The sequence below is a fragment of the Artemia franciscana genome, chromosome 21 (genome assembly GCF_032884065.1).
Source record: "Artemia franciscana chromosome 21, ASM3288406v1, whole genome shotgun sequence".
Classification (NCBI taxonomy): domain Eukaryota; kingdom Metazoa; phylum Arthropoda; class Branchiopoda; order Anostraca; family Artemiidae; genus Artemia; species Artemia franciscana.
Window position 1 is genome coordinate 17,939,290 of NC_088883.1, and position 17,434 is coordinate 17,956,723.

At 34.3% G+C, this 17,434-nt stretch overlaps 1 protein-coding gene across 2 annotated transcripts; it reads right to left on the reverse strand.

The window, feature by feature from the left end:
• Window positions 1–2,666: 2,666 nt before the first annotated feature.
• LOC136040530 (large ribosomal subunit protein uL23m-like) lies at window positions 2,667–11,052 on the reverse strand. 2 transcript variants are annotated; one of them, XM_065724711.1, is made up of 4 exons: window positions 10,898–11,052; window positions 6,549–6,754; window positions 4,338–4,408; window positions 2,667–2,879 (listed from the first exon to the last, which is right to left on the reverse strand). In XM_065724711.1, exons 1-4 carry the CDS (start codon window positions 10,909–10,911, stop codon window positions 2,721–2,723), a joined length of 450 nt encoding a protein of 149 aa, XP_065580783.1. In that variant the 5' UTR covers window positions 10,912–11,052; the 3' UTR covers window positions 2,667–2,720. The 2 variants fall into 2 exon arrangements, with proteins under 2 accessions (XP_065580783.1, XP_065580784.1); XM_065724712.1 differs by lacking the exon at window positions 10,898–11,052 and adding an exon at window positions 10,737–10,871.
• Between the last annotated feature and the right edge of the window lie 6,382 nt (window positions 11,053–17,434).

Below are 17,434 nucleotides of genomic sequence, written 5' to 3' on the forward strand. Positions count from 1 at the left end.
GGACTAGCCCCCCCCATTTTTACGACAATTAGGTAAATTTTCTCCGACTCGTAGCTTTTGATGGATAACATTAAACTTATTGATCTTTGTGTATCTGGAATCAACATAAAAAGTCAATTCTTTTGATATATCAATTTTTATCAGAATTTTGTTTCTTAGAGCTTCGGTTACTGTTGGTTCGACTGTTACCATTAGGCCCACGCCCATTTATATCGATTATTTTCATAGATTCTGTCCTAAGGAGCATGGCAAAGGCTACGGGAGATCTCGGTATCAAATGGGAATATAAAATCTCCTAGACTTAGATTATACAGAGGATTTGAGTGACTCAAATTGAAATGGTAGCAAAATTCATGGATTTCCAGAGGTTTTGAGGGTTCAGTGTGTAATTTTGAAAATTAATGCTAAGCTATGTTGAGTAGCGGAAAGATTGATCAAGGGAATATTTTCGCTCACAGGGTAGTATTATTAGAAAGATGATAGATGTAGAGAAGATGTAAAAAGTAGAAGAACCATGGGGTACCTTTTCTACCTCATAAGTTTCATTGCCGTGATCAAAATGTATTGGGCTAATTGAGACACTTTACTACTAAGCACAGCAGTACTAGATAATTCCGATTGGGTTCAGGCTGCATTACTTTAAAATGCAGAAAACTAAGAAATTCGGCCATCCTTTTAGAAATAAACCTTCAAATTTAGGTTTATATAAAGGGTTGATTTGAGAACATGCTATGGGCTCCTCCAATCTTGTCTCCGACTCAATCTTCTTCTGAAATCATAACCATGCTTTTTCAACTAACAACCTTTTCGTTTGGTCTTTACGACAGTTGGAATGTAAAATTGGCTGATTTACCATGACCCAGTAAAAATTAATTTTCTTAACTCATTCTATATAAGATTTACATGCCCGATTTATAGAAGATGAGATTCATGAACTTTGATAATAATCTAAAAATCGTGTACATTTCATCAGAAAATAGTACAAAGTTGCGTTTGTTCCATTTTTGGCCTAATAATCGTGGTTGCACACAATGAGTCCTATCCTTTTGAAGTACAGATTCGTGCACCAATTGGCAACACTGGCCATGGATAACTAATATAAAGTGTTACCATGATTGTAGTAGTGACAACCTGCTCGTGGTGCCCTTGAGAGTAGTGAGCACAAACGGGGGTCTAGTACTTCTAATTTCTGTCCCCTTCCAGCTGCTGAATGTCCTGCCCAGTGTCTGACCATTAGGCAGGATATTTTATGGAACATGCTTCTAACACTAGATGGACGAAGACCAAAAACAGGTTCAACTATTATCCGCGGATGCCACTCCCTTGCGCAGAAACAGCAAATATCCCTTAAAGAGCAATCTGAGGTGAAGAAAGAGGCTCTCTTACTAGTACCGATTCTGAGAACCAATTACCACTTGCCACCGATAGCTGGCAAGTGCTGGGTCACTACCCTCTCTCCTTTGTGGGACGCACGATGCTGGCCCAAGTTGGTCTAAAGCCAGACAACTCTAAACTACCAAGGAAAGCTCTACTAAAAAGAGAGGAAAAGATAATTTCAGGAAAATAGATATCATGGTATCTTGTCATCTTTTGTTTGGGGAAGGGGGTAAAGCAATGGGTTTTTATTGCCTGAGCCTTACCCTGTTTTTCTGTCTACTTATAACAATAAATAAATGAAGTGTTATCATAGGCATTACATTCGCAATATTTAATTACGATTCAACCAAAAAGTTGAATGTCGAAAACATAAATTACTTCAATGTCGTTGAATTGATTCCTTTAATAAGTAGTCAAAATAAATTTTTCCAGTCCCAAAGTGAGTAGATGCAAACATAAGAGCACTAACATAAAAATAAATCAAAGAACCATGAACCAAACAACCTTTCCCCTTGTATGTGGCTGTTTTCTCTGACTTTTTTCATTACAATGTCAGTCTAATAACCGGCAAACTTAATGACTAATTAATATTTGCCTTGATAGTGCTGGGCTAACTCCATCCAATGTAGGTCCATCTTAACTAGTTACAAGGCGTCGAAAATGGTTTGTCTGGTTCACTAAACAATAGTTCACTTGGGTGGAAATGTTGAATAGCACCCCTCATCACAGATAAGGATGCAAAGCTCTAAGAATAGGGACAACTATCGGATGCCAATAGACTGATCTACGTTTCTTTATAAGTTTTACTACAGGCGTCAGTCCCATAACAATTTTGTCACCATGTGAACTCAAAAAGCTGAAAAATACGCATAAAGATAAGAACGTTTTCATTAAATACATTCTAAGAACTCTAGATACATTTGTCCAAAGTTTTCAATAAAAAATTCCAATTCATTTCTTTTATTTTATGCCATAGCCTACAACTGCTTTGGAAAACTATAAACACTCTATCAACGTAATCCAAGTATGCAGGATTAATCATCCCCAAAGTCAATGTCCAGGGGTGATATACATTCATTTTCCTTTTGTTTAGATAGAGCGTGAACTAGTGCAAAAAAATAAACTATTACAATATTTCAACATGTATAAAACTTCTTTCTTTTTAGCTAGATCTGTGCTTTGTCCCACTGTGCGATGGCAACTTTTTTCCTAGCCTATTTTCACTATTTGATTCTATGCAGCAACTACACATAATCTCGACATTTAAAAAGAAGATAAGGAGAGGTATGTTCATAAAAAAGAACAGGAATAAAATTTACTTAGAAAAAAAAACTAAAAACAGGCTATATTCCAAACCACGAAGGAATTCCAGGTCGATTTTGGTTAACTTTCTGCCTTTCCCTGAACACTTTTTTTGCTTCTTCAACCTGATCCTTCTGTTTTTCATATTCATCTTCTCCTTTTGGAAATAATTCTGGAAATTCAAAAGTTTCGTCCTTTGCCTAAAACAAAGAGGAGAGAAGACTTAATGATCAAAGGAAACATAATAGTAATAGATGCAGAGTCTATAGGACTATAAGTATTAAAAAAAACTTTATCCCTTACTCTTTTGTGAGAACTAGAGAAAGAGTATTCTGCTCCTGTTCCCTCAAAATAAAACTCCCCTTGTCCCCTCCTCAAAGGAAACTTTTTATAAAAGTTTTGACTCGACCCCTAAGCTGTGAGAAAAAACAGGATAGACTTACCGCAACTACGCATAAAATTCGTCGCCATTTAATGAGATCTACTAACTGGAAGATACTAGCTTCACTTCAGGTTTCAGTTTCCCTCTTTATAATCTTACACGGTTTGTTTTCAGGACTGATGATTCGTGATTAGCTGGGAGTTACTAACATATGGAATTATACAGGTAGATAATAAGGTTGTGGTAAGGTAAGCATACGAATAGGTCTTCTGTTCATTCCTATTGGAAGTCTTCTCACTTTTTAAAGAAACTCAGATGACGAGCACAGGTAACAAGTAACAGCTAAGAGTAACAGGGAGGAATTAGCAGGGAATGTTGAGGGGGATGCTGACTTAAATAAATAGACTTAAAGTTTCCCCAAGTTGTCAAAATGGCATATATGCAATATCTATGGAACTGCTTAGAGTATTAAGTTGAAACTTTTAAGGAAAGATGAGGTGGATATAACACGAAACCAAAAGACAAAATGCGTATTGAGATTGTTAAATACGTAAGCGTGCAATATCTCAGGCATAGCTAAGGGCGTTACATCGAAACTTTCAGGGCTTTAGTTGGGGATGTTGAACTAAAGCATAAGACAATTGTGAACATCCAGGTTGTCAAAGAGATGCACCTACAATATCTCAGGAATGGCTAAGTATATTAAGTTGAAACTTTCAGGGAATGTTAAACTAAATCAAAAGACTATGTGGAATGAGATTGTCAAAAGGGGGCATCTGACAGTGCAAAATACACTCTAGTCTCTAAAAGGCGTGGGCAGTGTTATCCCTTCTTCTTTTTGTGGTAATTCTGTTAGATCTAAATTTGACTTGGATATTCATTCCATTGTGTTCCTTTTGGATCTCTTCTATTTATTGATTATAATTTCTGTATGTTTTAAGCTTTAATTATTATTTGAGTTTATTTCTGATCATCTTTGTTGTAATTCAGCTGTTTACTTTTTTTTTCAAAAACTTCTCCTATGGAAAATGTTTCTTTTTATACTCACATTTATGAAAAACCTATTAAAATCTAGCATTTAAAGCTGTTATCTACAAACATTTGTGAAGAGGCAGAGCTAAATTAAGATTATCAACTATTAATTAAGGACAACGGGTTAGAATTACCAAAAGGAGACAATTTAAGTCTGCATAAAGAGACCATCATCATGGAGACTGCCTGATCTTAACACAAAACGTTTAATATACACAGAAAAGATAAATTTTTCAGTTCTTACCAAGGTTATATAAGCCATTTTATAATCATCATCTTTGACAATATAATTCTTCTCATTCTTTCTGAATCTTCCTGAAAGAGAAATAAGTAGAAATAATTACATACCTGACGCGGGGATGCCATGGATATTCTGTGGTAGCCACAACACTGTGCTGGGTAGAGAATTTAGAGTGGCGAAACCCTATATAGGCCAGTGTATTCTCCTGATGAGCCCTTATGTTGGGTATTGCCTCTGAATTATTTGTCTATATTATTTTTTCTATTGTTTGGTAAATGACGACTTATACTTATTGACGACATGACTGCCTGTCCATGGATTATTCTTTATGGTTGATTGTGTGTGGCTATGCTGTTTGACCTGTGTGATTGTATGGATGAGTAGGGTTGAGGCCTAATTCAACTGCTGGTCTATATTAATCACTAATTTAGGAAAACAGTCTTCCTTTTCTCCTTCTGTCTCTCTTTTTTTTCTTTTTTTTGTGTTTGTGCTGTTGCATTGGTGATTTCTCTTTTCATGATATACAAAAGGGGCATGGACTGTTTATAGTTGAGTCATATTTTTATGCTCAGCAAGCAGCTCATTAGAGTTAAATGAGCTGTCGGTTTTCTACAGTATTTTACACATTCATTTACAAAGTAGCAGTTTAAACTAACAAATAGTAAACACTGCTGGTTTTAACTCGATGCCGCAATTGTTGGGTTGAAAAAGTCCTGATTATTTTTGTCCCTCCTCTATACATTTTTCAGCATTGAAAATATATTAACTACATCCAATTCAAATTTTAGGAAAATCTAGCTTGAGATCTATTACTCAATGGGCTTTTTTTTATTTTGAGGCATTACTCCCCTTGGCTAAAATTAGATATGAACAAAAAAACAACAACAGGTAAATCAAGTGAAAATATGTTAATTTGAGAATCAATCAAGAACTTTATCTGTAAAATCATTAACAGTTATTCAGCCTTACTGAATCCATGGAAGATAAATCAATAACAAAATTTGTGCACAAAGTTATTTTTCAGTTTCCTCAAAACATGTTGATCCCCAACAATTTACAACATAAACAAATACCTATATATTCCTTTTTGGAACTGACAAATTTTGGAACATCTTAATGAAGAGCAATTCATAAATCAATTTAAGCTCTTTTGTTTTTCTAAAATGGTTTTACACATCTGCAGTATCTTGCCAAAAACACTTTCTAATATAAAACGTATTGGAATATAAGAAAAGTGACTAAAATGTTGTAAAAGCAAGAAGGATTACATAAGCACTGTACAGGGTGGCTAGAATGTTAAACTGAAATTTCAACTAACAACCCAAACATTTTTCTTGTCTTTCTGGTCAAAATTAAACTTTAAGCAATACTGAAAATACTTGTATATTTTACCCAATTGACACACTAAGGTACATTAGGCAGTCATGTCCATGTAAGATGTGCTCCCTAAGTGAGGCAGCAAATGAAAATTTGACTATGGCAGTCAATAACAAGGATATTAGTTTTATTTTCACAAAACAAAAGAACAATACAGTAAAATTAATTATATAAGTGAAAAGAATTTCCTTCAATTCCTCCCTGCATTCTATTTATATTCTGAATATATTCGACTTAACCTGCTGAAGCCATATCTTTGTTCTTGAATACATAAATTGTATTAACTTTATGCTAAGGCTCAATAATACTATTTCTGAACAAAGGGGGAAAGGTTAGGTTGGTGCTAATACTGAGGCTATTAAAATTTTCTTTAAGAAGGATTGGGTGTCTATGAGTCAGAAAATACAAACAGACTTTTGGACTGGGTGAGTATAAAGGCTCTGGAAAAAGGCACAATGTCCAAATTTTTAAAGATTTGGACCAACTGTTTGCAACCAATAATTTATGCTTCAGCTATCTAGAGACACTCTTAGCCATTTAATTTTATTGTTTAGTCAAAACAATCTGGGTCGTTAGCTTTCTATCCTGCCTCCTCAAACACAGGACAACAAAAAACAGTTTCTCTAAGTGAAGCAGTTAAAGTTAAAGAGCTTGACAAGCATATATATAGCTCTGCCATATAAAAGAGTTCAGTCTGGCACTAAATGCAGCCAAAGCATAATATTACTCTACTCTTAAATTGGGTTGAAAATCCTTTGAATTTCTAGCATTTTGCACTATTTTACATCTACTGAGAAATCAAATTCTATGAAAAAAAATATTCAAAGTTGATCTTACCTTGCATCATGTTCACTTTAACTGTTATTGGTTTAATGTTGTAAATTTTCTCCAAATAATTTCTGACATCATATTCAGTCATTTCATTGGATACCATCAGATGTACCTTATTGGGAGGAATTGCTTTGGCTGGCTTAACTACCTTCATCCAAAAGTTAGGCAAAAATACACGAAGTTGAGGATTTCCTCTTTGGTACAAAGGATATCTGGAAGATTATAACAAAACAAAGTAGAGTGAGGAACTTAATTAAAAACTTTGAATTATTATATAAAGGTTGCAGGTCAATGTTTATACAGAAATCAGCAAGTAGAGGCAAACATATTTTTGATCTCAATGAGGATTTCAAAATTTCAAAGATATTCTTAGTGTTTCTTGATAATATTTTGGGAATGGATGCCTCAAATCTCGCCCATTTTCATGAAGGCTTCAATTATACTGCTCAATTATACAATTTTTTACTGCTCCTCTGTCTCAATCCCATACACAGAAAATAAGACATCAATTCAAGTGCAAACAGAAATACCTTGTGGCAATAGATGACAGCATTTTTGGACCTATGGGAAATGCTACATTTATGGATCCCAGCTTTTGTTCAATTATGGAAAAACATCCTGCATTTTGGCTAGTATTTTTTTGACATCTTCATGGCATCCAACACTGATAATTTAACCAAGATTGGTGAAACTACAAACTCACTCAATTAACTTCTGATTTTACACCAAACTATGGGGGCAGTGGTGGCCACCTTCCCATGGTGCCCCTGAGTGTATTGGGCTTAAGGTAAGAGCTGGAGGGAAGGCATTTTGGTCTCTGGAAATGTGTAATCTGGGAATGGTGTCAGAGCCTGGAGCCTGCCTGGCCAAAACATTTAGTTTCTTAAACTGCCATTCAACATTGGATTTTTTTTATTAATTTACTCTTTCACCATTACATGGCGAGAGTCTCCTTTTATTTTAGTGGTTGTTTTTACTGATTTTATTTTTTACAGCCTGTTTTTATTTTTCTATTTATGCACTGAGGATTGTTGAGCAGATGTCTTGGCCCAAATATTTGCATTGTATTTTGATTTTTATTGGCTGGAAATATCTTAATTTTCTTCTTTTCAAGTTTTTTGTCATCTTGTCTGTGGTCTCAAAATTACTTACAATTAAAGAGCATAAAAAATGTAGCCAAGTTAAGGTTGGTTTCAAATTGATATAAATTCTTTGAAAAAGGGAAAACCCCACTATGTACAACCTAAGTTGTTTGTCATTGATTAGTATCAACAACAAACTATGGAGGATAAGATAAGCCAAGGCTAGACCTATTGGCTCTCTTGATGTTGAGGAGTCAAAAGCCAATAGCTGGTATATTACCTCAAAAACAGCATTCATGACATTTTAACATGCTCAATGTATTGAAGAGCTTGAAAGAACATTTCCAGCAGCTAGTTTAAAGTATAGAGAAGTCTACCCTGCATTCATTCCTGAATATTTTATTCATTTACACAAAGGCCAGCTCAAAAGCATCTCAAGTGAACAAAACCTATGAAACTGTAATGCTACCCCATTTAACCATTATAAAAAAACTAAAGCAAAATTCTAATCTATGCACTTTTTGCTAGCCTATTTAGAAAATTAGTTGAGTCAGGTGAATTGAATTTTCATGAGTGCATCTATAGCCTTAATGATCTCCTGGGAAGAAATTTTGAAGTATATATATATCCTTCTGGTTCTAGAGGGTACTGAACTTTGATAATCTTAAATAACCTTTTTTAATCTTTTTAATAATCTTTGCAAGTAAAACCTTGCAAAACAGGTCTTCTGCTAAAATATTACTGGACTTGATTATGTTGATGACTTGACCATCCTAGATGAAAATGCTAGCAAAATGAACAAGCTTTTAGAGTTTTTTCAAGTCCATATTGAAAGAATAGGTTCAAAAATGAATGTTAAGAAGACTAAGTTGCTAAGACTAAAAATAAGTGAAGGTGATATTGGGTAACAAAAAGATTGATCAAGTGGACAGCTTCACTTATCTAGATAGTATTATCAATTAAGATGATGGGTGCAGTGAAGACATTAAAAGTAGAATAGCCAAGTCCCAGGGTGTTTATTCAAAGTTGAAAAATATGAAAACACATCTGCAGCCCAAGATTAGAATACTGGAAGCAACAGATATGACAGTGGTTAAGTATAGGTCTGAAGCATGGACACTCAAGAATTTGCTAGATGTTTTAAGAGAAATTGCCTATAATTTGATTTAGGTACCCAACTGACTGACCATGTCTCAAACAATAAGCTGTTTAAAAAATGTGGTTCAATCATACTTTCTAAAGAATACAGTAAAAATCATTAATAAGTGAAAAGAATTTAATTTAATTCCACCCTGTATCTTAGACTACTTATATCCTGAATATTTGACAAAATTTGCTGAGGCCATATCTCTGTTCTTGAATGCATAAACTGTATTAACTTTATGCTAGGGTTCAATAATACTATTACTGAACAAAGGGGAAGAAGTTAGGTTGATGGTAATGCTGAGGCTATTAAATTTTTTTTAGAAGGAATGGGTGTCTATGAGTGAGAAAATGCAAACAGACTTTTGGACTGGGTGAGTACAAAAGCTCCAAAAAAAGGCATAATTGTCCAATGTTTTTCAGATTTGGACCAACTTTTTGCAACCAATAATTTATACTTCAGTTATACAGGAAGTAACTCTTTGCCATTTGATTTTACTGTTTAGTCAAAACAATATGGGTCATCAGCTTTCTATCCAACCTCCTGACACACAGGACAAAAAAGAACCAGTTTCTCTAAGTGAGGCAGATAAAGTTAAAGAGCTTGACAAGCATATGTACAGCTCTGACATATAAAAAAAGTTCAGTCTGGCACTAAATGCAGCCAAAAGCTTAAACTTACTCTGTTCTTTATAAATTGGTTTGAATATTGCTTGAGTTTCTAGTATTTTGCACTAAACTATTTTACATCTATGCCTACTAAGAAATCAAATTCTAAGAAAAAAAATACTAATAGTTGATCCTATCTAGCATGGTTGCTTGAGAATTTACTAGATGTTTTCTAAAGAAAGTGCCTAATGGTTGTTTTAGGTAGCCTACCCAGCTAACTGACCATGTCTTAAACAATAAACTGTTTAAAAACTGTGGTTCAATCATACATTCTAGGGCTATAGTGAGAGAAAGATTGATATGGCTAAGGGATGTTCAGCAGATGAAGGATGACAGATTATCAAAGTTTATCCTCATTGGCAAACCATCAAAAGCCAAACAAAAAGCATGTTGCCACTAAACAGGGTGGGATGATGTGGTAAGGAAAGATTTAAGAAAAATGGAAACTTTGGTAAAATTCTAGTTAATTGACTTCTTGCTATATCAGAAAGGGTTTAGGTTAGGAAAATGAAACTTTCAGGGATAAATCTACAGACTAAAATATGCCCAGGGAAGGTATTTTGAAGCAAATACCTCTACTCCTTCTCCCTCTAGAGGGCCCTGACCTTTGATGACCTTTAAAAATGTGTGTGTTATGAAAGTGAAACCTTGCAAAATAGATCATCTGCTTAATTGAAGTACAACAAAATTGTTTTCAGCTTCATAACTTTGCTCAATTCCATTTTATAAGGTTTGAAAGATATTCAAATACATTTCCTAAATTTTGAAAAAAAAAACATTGATATGGTACAAAATTCTACTTGAATAACAGGAATTGCCTTTTCAGAACTAAAGGCAGAGAAAAAGCAACTAGTAACTAAAAATTAAGGTAAAATGTTGTTTTGTCAAAATTTCAATAGGTATAGACCTGTCATGTAGGCAAATTTCAGGGCCCTCTTGAGGGAGAAGGAGAGGAGGTGGGTACTTTAAAATACCTTCTCAGGACATAGGCTACTTTAGCCTGTAGATCCATCCCTGAAAGTTTCATTTTTCCTAACCTAAACCCTTTCTGAGATAGCAAGAAGTCAATTAACTAAAATTTTACCAAAACTTCACATGAGGGTGTTAAGAGGGAGACTTTGAAAAGATTGGGTTGGAAGAGAGCATGTGTACCTGTGTGGGTCTCATGCAGCTTGGTGCTGCACTGGGCAGCTAGTAGGTGCATCCGTGTTTTTCCTAAATTTCAAATAAGGATAGACCTGTCATATATGAAATCTTCAAAACCCTAAAAATGAAAAGGGTAGACATAGCAATACCTTACCAGGGAATACTTTGTCCTTAATTACCACCTGACTAGACTAATTTCCAAGATATCAAGAAGCCTCTAAACTATAATTGTACCGGATCTAAGACTATCACTATTCTTAACCCAGCATGTAATACAAAGTAGGCCAGTTTAAAAACATTTTCAAAGAAACGTACAGTCTTGTTGACATTTTAAAAATTTATTTTACAGTGAAGTCAAAGAAGATTGCCGCTGATGCTGGAAGCCATGCCGGAAGCCAGAAGCCACGCTGGTCTAGCTAAAATTTAGTGACGTGCATCTATTTTTTAAACTTCACTAAAACTATCTTGTTGTTATATGCAATGAAGACTTCCTACCAAATATCGAGGGTGGTGCTCATAACTCATCATTGATAATTAGTGTGCTCACCTCTTCTTATATTGGCTGCAGAATACATATTTTTGGAATTTTTCTAAATATTAAATCTACTTTCTACTTATATTTGGAGGTATCCACTTACTTTTCACTTATTTTTGGGGGCTTAATTTTTTGTGCCGGCTAAATATTTTGGTTTTGATCCTGTTGATTAATAATCCCATAATGTTTTATAAAATGAAAAGGTCCAATTATTTTTAGCAGTGGCATCTTTTTCGGAAGCGGAATCTTTTCATATCTTAAATGTAATACAGTTTTCAGTTAATTCAGGTAATTTGGAAGCGATTTAGTTCGTTTCATATCTTGTTTATAATCATGTATACTTTGCGTCGTCTTAATTGGGCCGTTCAGGTTAAAACTGACAGAGTTAGTGAAGCATTATTCTCCGGTTTACTATCTGGTATCTACTGCCAGCAGATGAATAGCCATTGAGGTAGTTGAATATGGAATCCAAGGAACCTTCTGCTTCTTCTCAGATCAAGAGAATGGTAAATATATTTTGTTTTATCAGTTTCTGCAAATGAATTACTTCAAAACAAAATATAATGTTCTGCGTTTTCATCACGTGCGCATCAGCATCCTATTTTAAGGTGTTTTATTTTTAGTATTTCTGAAATAAGTTTAATCGGAGGGTTTTGGAGTCACTCAAAGCTGTATATTAAACGAAGGATTACTTGTTGTTATATTTACTTATTTTTACTATTTAATAGGCAGGATAAAACTTTACAATATATAGCCTATAGAAAAACCATAGTACTAAAAACCTGTTTGCACTTATTGTTTGTGATATTTTTTTAGTTGTCAGGTTACGTTCCAACTTTTTTTTTTCTATTCTACGCCTGTATGTCGAAAGTTTTCTTGGGTTTAGCAGGAGGGGGGTCTTTATTTAAAAGATTTAAAGATAAGAAAATTTTGCTTATGTTTTGAAATCCTTGAAAATTTTCCTTAGTAAAATAGTTACTTCTAAAACGACAAGGAAATTGATACGTGGTAAAAATCTTATAAATTATTTATTGGCTGCAGTTCATATTTAATGTAGAAGAGCGCATGTTTTCTTGCCTGCTCTGTAAGGCATCAAACTTATTTAAATGTTAAACCCATTGTTGGAAGAATCAGCTAGTTCCATGCTACATTCCTATTATCTGTGCCTAAACATGTATTGTTTTGTAAAGTAAAGATGATAAAATTTTTGTTATAAACTTGAAGTTTTGCAGGAATACTCAGCCAGCTCCGTAGAAATATGGTTTATTTTCTGATACTACAAAGGTACCAAAAAAATAAGCGAAATTTTGTAATTATTTATTAATTTTTCTGTTACAATGTATCCGTTGAAAAAATAAGCAGAATTTTGTAATTATGTATTAATATTTCTATTACAATTGATCTTTCAACACACAGTGGATTTGCAACATCCATAATTACGATAGATGGTCCAATGTAATATCCTTCAATGTCAAATAACTTCTCCAGGTGATGTTTCTATCCTTTTAGACGATTTTTAGCGAAATCTAGAGATCCCTTTAACCTTCTAAAAAGTACACAAGTACACATCCTTCACAATCACAAAAAAACAGTTGCCAATACCTTGTTGACAAGAATTTTTGCATTCTTTGAGTGTTCCTCGTATTTTCGCGTTTTGTAGCACCGCGAGGGCAAATTTGGACCCAGGAGTATCAATTGAATCATGGGGACGATGGATGTATAAAGTTCTATTGGTGTCCATACAAAAATAAATAATAGAAACTTCTTTGTTTGAATCAGGCTAAATGATATAATTTCATTAAACTTTAATTTCATGAAACTTATGCCTAGGTTTTCAACACCTTGAAAATCTTCTTTGGAAAAATAGATGTTTCTACAATATTAAGGAAATCGATGCGGGATACCTATCTTAGAAGTTAATTCTTAGTGTACAGTTCATTTTCAATGTAGAAAGGCTTGAGAGCTAAATAGTCTTCGAGAGAGAGGAAGCTGTCATAACTTTTCAGAATTGTATAAAAATGAATATTGTCACTTCTTGATGATAATCAATCATCGTAGGTCAGAACTAAGCCAGACAGTAAGACAATAAGGGTAATCTAGATAGTCTAACTAAATATCTGTTCTGTGAGCCACACGTAGGCAATTTGAGACAAAATGATTCTAATATTTATGACCGGCCATATCCACAGGATTTGCAAGCGAATTGGCGAATGAGATTTCTAATTAACAACGCTTTTAATTGAAAACGAAGAAAGATTAATTAAAAAATAAAGTTTTTCTGAGGGAAGTAAAGAGTGAATTTGGTATCTGAGGTAACGGTTTTGGCAGCACTGGTACCGCGTGTTTCGGTGTCGACTGCTTTTTCAATCATGGTTTTTTACCTTCTATATGATATTTATAAAAAAACGGGCAAAGATTAATTTAAGAAACAAAATTGTTTTGAGGGAAGCAAAGAGTGAAGTTGCAATATAAAACTAAAAAAAAAAAATATTACTTCATAGCCTATATAATATAAATCAATAAAACTAATGCAAATAAACCAACTGACGATATTTCCCAATTTTTGTAGGAATATAAAAAACTAGCACTTTACTGAAAACACAGAACAATATAGGAATTTTGGTACAGTAAAAGTAAACGTTTTGAGGATACTTATAATAATATAAAAATAAAGCATTTTAGGATTGTTGCTTATTTTTTTGTTTAATTTGGCATCACCTCTGCACAATGAGCTTAGTCCAATGACTGCTGTCATTTCGGATCTGAAAAGAATACTTTTTGATTATTTTGTAGACATGTTTGAAGTTTTGAGGATACTTCTAATAGTATAAAATAAGCATTTTAGGATTGTTGCTTATTTTTTTTGTTTAATTTGGCATCACCTCTGCACAATGAGCTTAGTCCAATGACAGACTGTCGTTTGGGATCTGAAAAGAATACATTTTGATTATTTTGTAGACATGTTTGAAGTGAACCAATCTTGATATCATTGGGACTAAAGACTCAAATTAGAGTTTGTATAGTAATTTAAAATTCTCCTTTGTATAATATAACCTGACTTTCACAGTTCAGCAGGCTCGAGTTAGCAGGTTTGACCCCCCCCCCTAAATTTTCTCTGATTTCTTAACCTTTTTAAAACAAATTTTAATTTTCTTACAATAGGTTTTAAGAGACAGTTCACGAAAAGAATATTTTAGCACCCCTCTCCCTCTCCGAACAAAAATTCTGGGTAAGACCCAGTACAGGACTGGTTGATGATTTTTCAAGACCCGGAAAAAATTAAGTCTTTTCTCAACACCAATAGCTTAAAACAAAAGAAAGATATAATGTTCTTGGACATTAGTCAAATGTAAATAATTTCTTAGACCACACTGCTTTTCCATTTACAAAAAAAAATAATTGAAGAAAAACGGGTTTAATTTCTTATAAAGCAGTGACAACAAAATAAAATAAAAACTACACTTTAGCTAACCAAAAAATAAAAATACTCCGAATATTTCGGCCCCACATCCGGGAGCCTTTCTCATCGGAAAAAAAAAACAACAAAAAAGGAGAAAATTACAACAATTTAAGACTATTTTTAAGACATTATAAAAATGCCACGACAACTAAACCAACATAAAAAATATAAACAATCAAATATATAAGAAACAAAAACTCACATTTTAAAACAAACACTCCCGCAACTGACTGTAACTTTAGAAAAACTGAAGTAATTGTTTATGTTGGCACTTTCCTCTTCAGTTTTTCTAAAGTTACAGTCAGTTGCGGGAGTGTTTGTTTTAAAATATTCCCATTTATACATCGATTGTGGCAGAGGAAAGTGCCAATATAAACAATTACTTCAGTTTTTCTGTGTAGTAGTGTAGTTTTTATTTTATTTTGTTGTCACTGCTTTATAAAAAATTAAACCCGTTTTTCTTCAATTATTTTTTTAGTCAAATGTAAAACAGGACACGTGGAGTTTCTCACTCCATGACACCGGCCGAAGCTTTCTGGTGCCGTCAGAATCTCATAAAAAGTTGCTGTATCACAGAATTTTACGTATCACCACCTATAAGCCCCGGCCCGGCCCTGTCCAGCCCGGGCACTCCTTTTATACCAAGATACTGAGTGAGCAACCCCTCGTCAAGACATTGTTTCTAGATTTTTTATTATTTAGTGTTATTCACTTAATTCTAACTCAAGTTTATTAGTATTTTAAACTTAAAGTTCCCTTAGTCCATTGGATTTGTATTGGAATCTTAAGAAAACGAGTATATCTCTTCTGATTTTGTAAAGAAGGCCTTAAAGATTTACTGGTTTTATTGAAATTTTCCTAAATTCATAGGGCACACCCTTAAGGAATATTTAAGAGATAAAATTAAAATAAATACTGGAGTGAGCTTAAATAGACTACAATTCTTTGTGTAAAAAAAGAAAACAAATCTACAGATAATCAATGCATGTGAATAACCGTATATACAAACCTTTTGGAAATGTACACTCTTCTGTTAGTTTTAACGTTCTTTTTTTTTTATTAAGAGACCAAACATGGAAGATTCTTCACATGATGGCAGTTAGTACTGTACTGAGAAGAATTTGAAAAGCTTGAAAAACTCGGTCCGATCAAAGCCGAAGAGCCTGAAGTATGATCAGAAGTACCGAAAGCAGTGATAGAGCAGTACAGAATTCATCAGTTGGATTAGACAAGCTAGAAATACTGCTGGTATGTTGTTTTCAGATATAGCACACTGTATTTGCTGCAAGAAAGACCTAAGATGCTCTCAAGGTAATGCAGTGTTGCGGAAGCATGTCACAATATCAGAGCACTTTGTTGTCACTCATAAAACTCGTAAACAGTAAGAAATCCTGGATCTTGGCACAAACTATGATATCTGAAAGATCTCACTTCCAGGAAAATCAGTTGATCATTTGTTGGAGTTTGAAAGTAAAATTAAATGCTTCCTACTGGAACATGATTGCCTTACAGCCTATGTGACAACCTCACAAAGTTGGCAAAATAAGTACCAGGTGAGACCTACTGAGTCGGCTTACTCTGAGCAGACAGAAAGCGAAAAACGTGATGCATCAGGTAATTGGGCCACACTTCAGGCCAGACGTGGTAGGCATGTTGAAATGGTACTGCATGTCTAGAATCGTGGATGAAACAACGGACGTGTCTGCTAATAAATAGCTAGCGATTTGTGTCAAAAGAGATTGTGTCGCTAGAATAAATAGCTAGCGACTCTTTCCCAGATAGAACTACAAATGGGATATTTAAAAAACTAAGCCAATGTTCGCAAGCACTGGAAAAAGCTTTTATACAGACACAAACAACTCTATGATGGGCGGTTGCCATAGTTTGTCAACACTAATCACAGCCAAGTATCCCTGTGTTGTGATAGTTAGGTGCTCGTGCCATCTGTCCCATTTGTATAATCAATATGCCTGGAAAAGCTGCCTAAAGGATTTGAGGATCTTTGTCAAACTGTAACTTCCCACTTAAGGCCCAGTGGCAAGCGAATTTATACTTACAAGCAATTTAAAATATTCACCAAAGTTCCTGAAAGAAAGTTTGTTGCTATTACTCCTACGCAGTGGCTTTCTTTCAATAAACTGCAAGAGGCCTAGCGGTCGGATTTAGCGGTCGAAGACCAGTCGCATGGCAACGACCAGGTTTTATCGAGGCTAAGGAATCCCTCTCAGCGGGTATTGATGGAATCTGTACAATATAATTTTGGAATATTCAACAAATTCAATACGCTTTTCCACAGTGAGGCGCTCATTTTTTCAATTTGGAAAAAGAAGTAAAATCTGTTGTGGCGACATTCTGCATGAATTTCATTTCTGCTTCCTACCTTCGGAACCAAAAAAAGCATCAAGGATGTAGACGTGGTAAACGAGGACAATTATTTTAAGGTTGACAAGGTTTATCTTGGTTTGAATGCCGAAAGCTGCCTTTTGGATTTGATTTCTGATCCCCAATTCGCCAAAAGTAGCGAAAAAGTCAAGATTATGGCCAGCGATTTCTACGAAGAAGCAATAACCGAAATTAAGAAAAGATCCCCGTTTGAAGGTGAAATATAAATTGTTTGTTGAGCTTGTGAGTCCATCTTTCATTGTTTCAGGCGAAGCTAGAACCCTCTTTCAGGAGAAGCTAGAATCCAAATGTAAATAGATATGATCTGCAATTAATCACTTCCAGATAGGAAACCAAACGGTTTTAACCATGACACAATAGCACCTAGCACCTTTTAGGGATTTCATCATAATGTCATCAGTCTGCACTTACTATAATAGCCAAATGAGGAATTCCAATCAGGATTTGGTAGTAT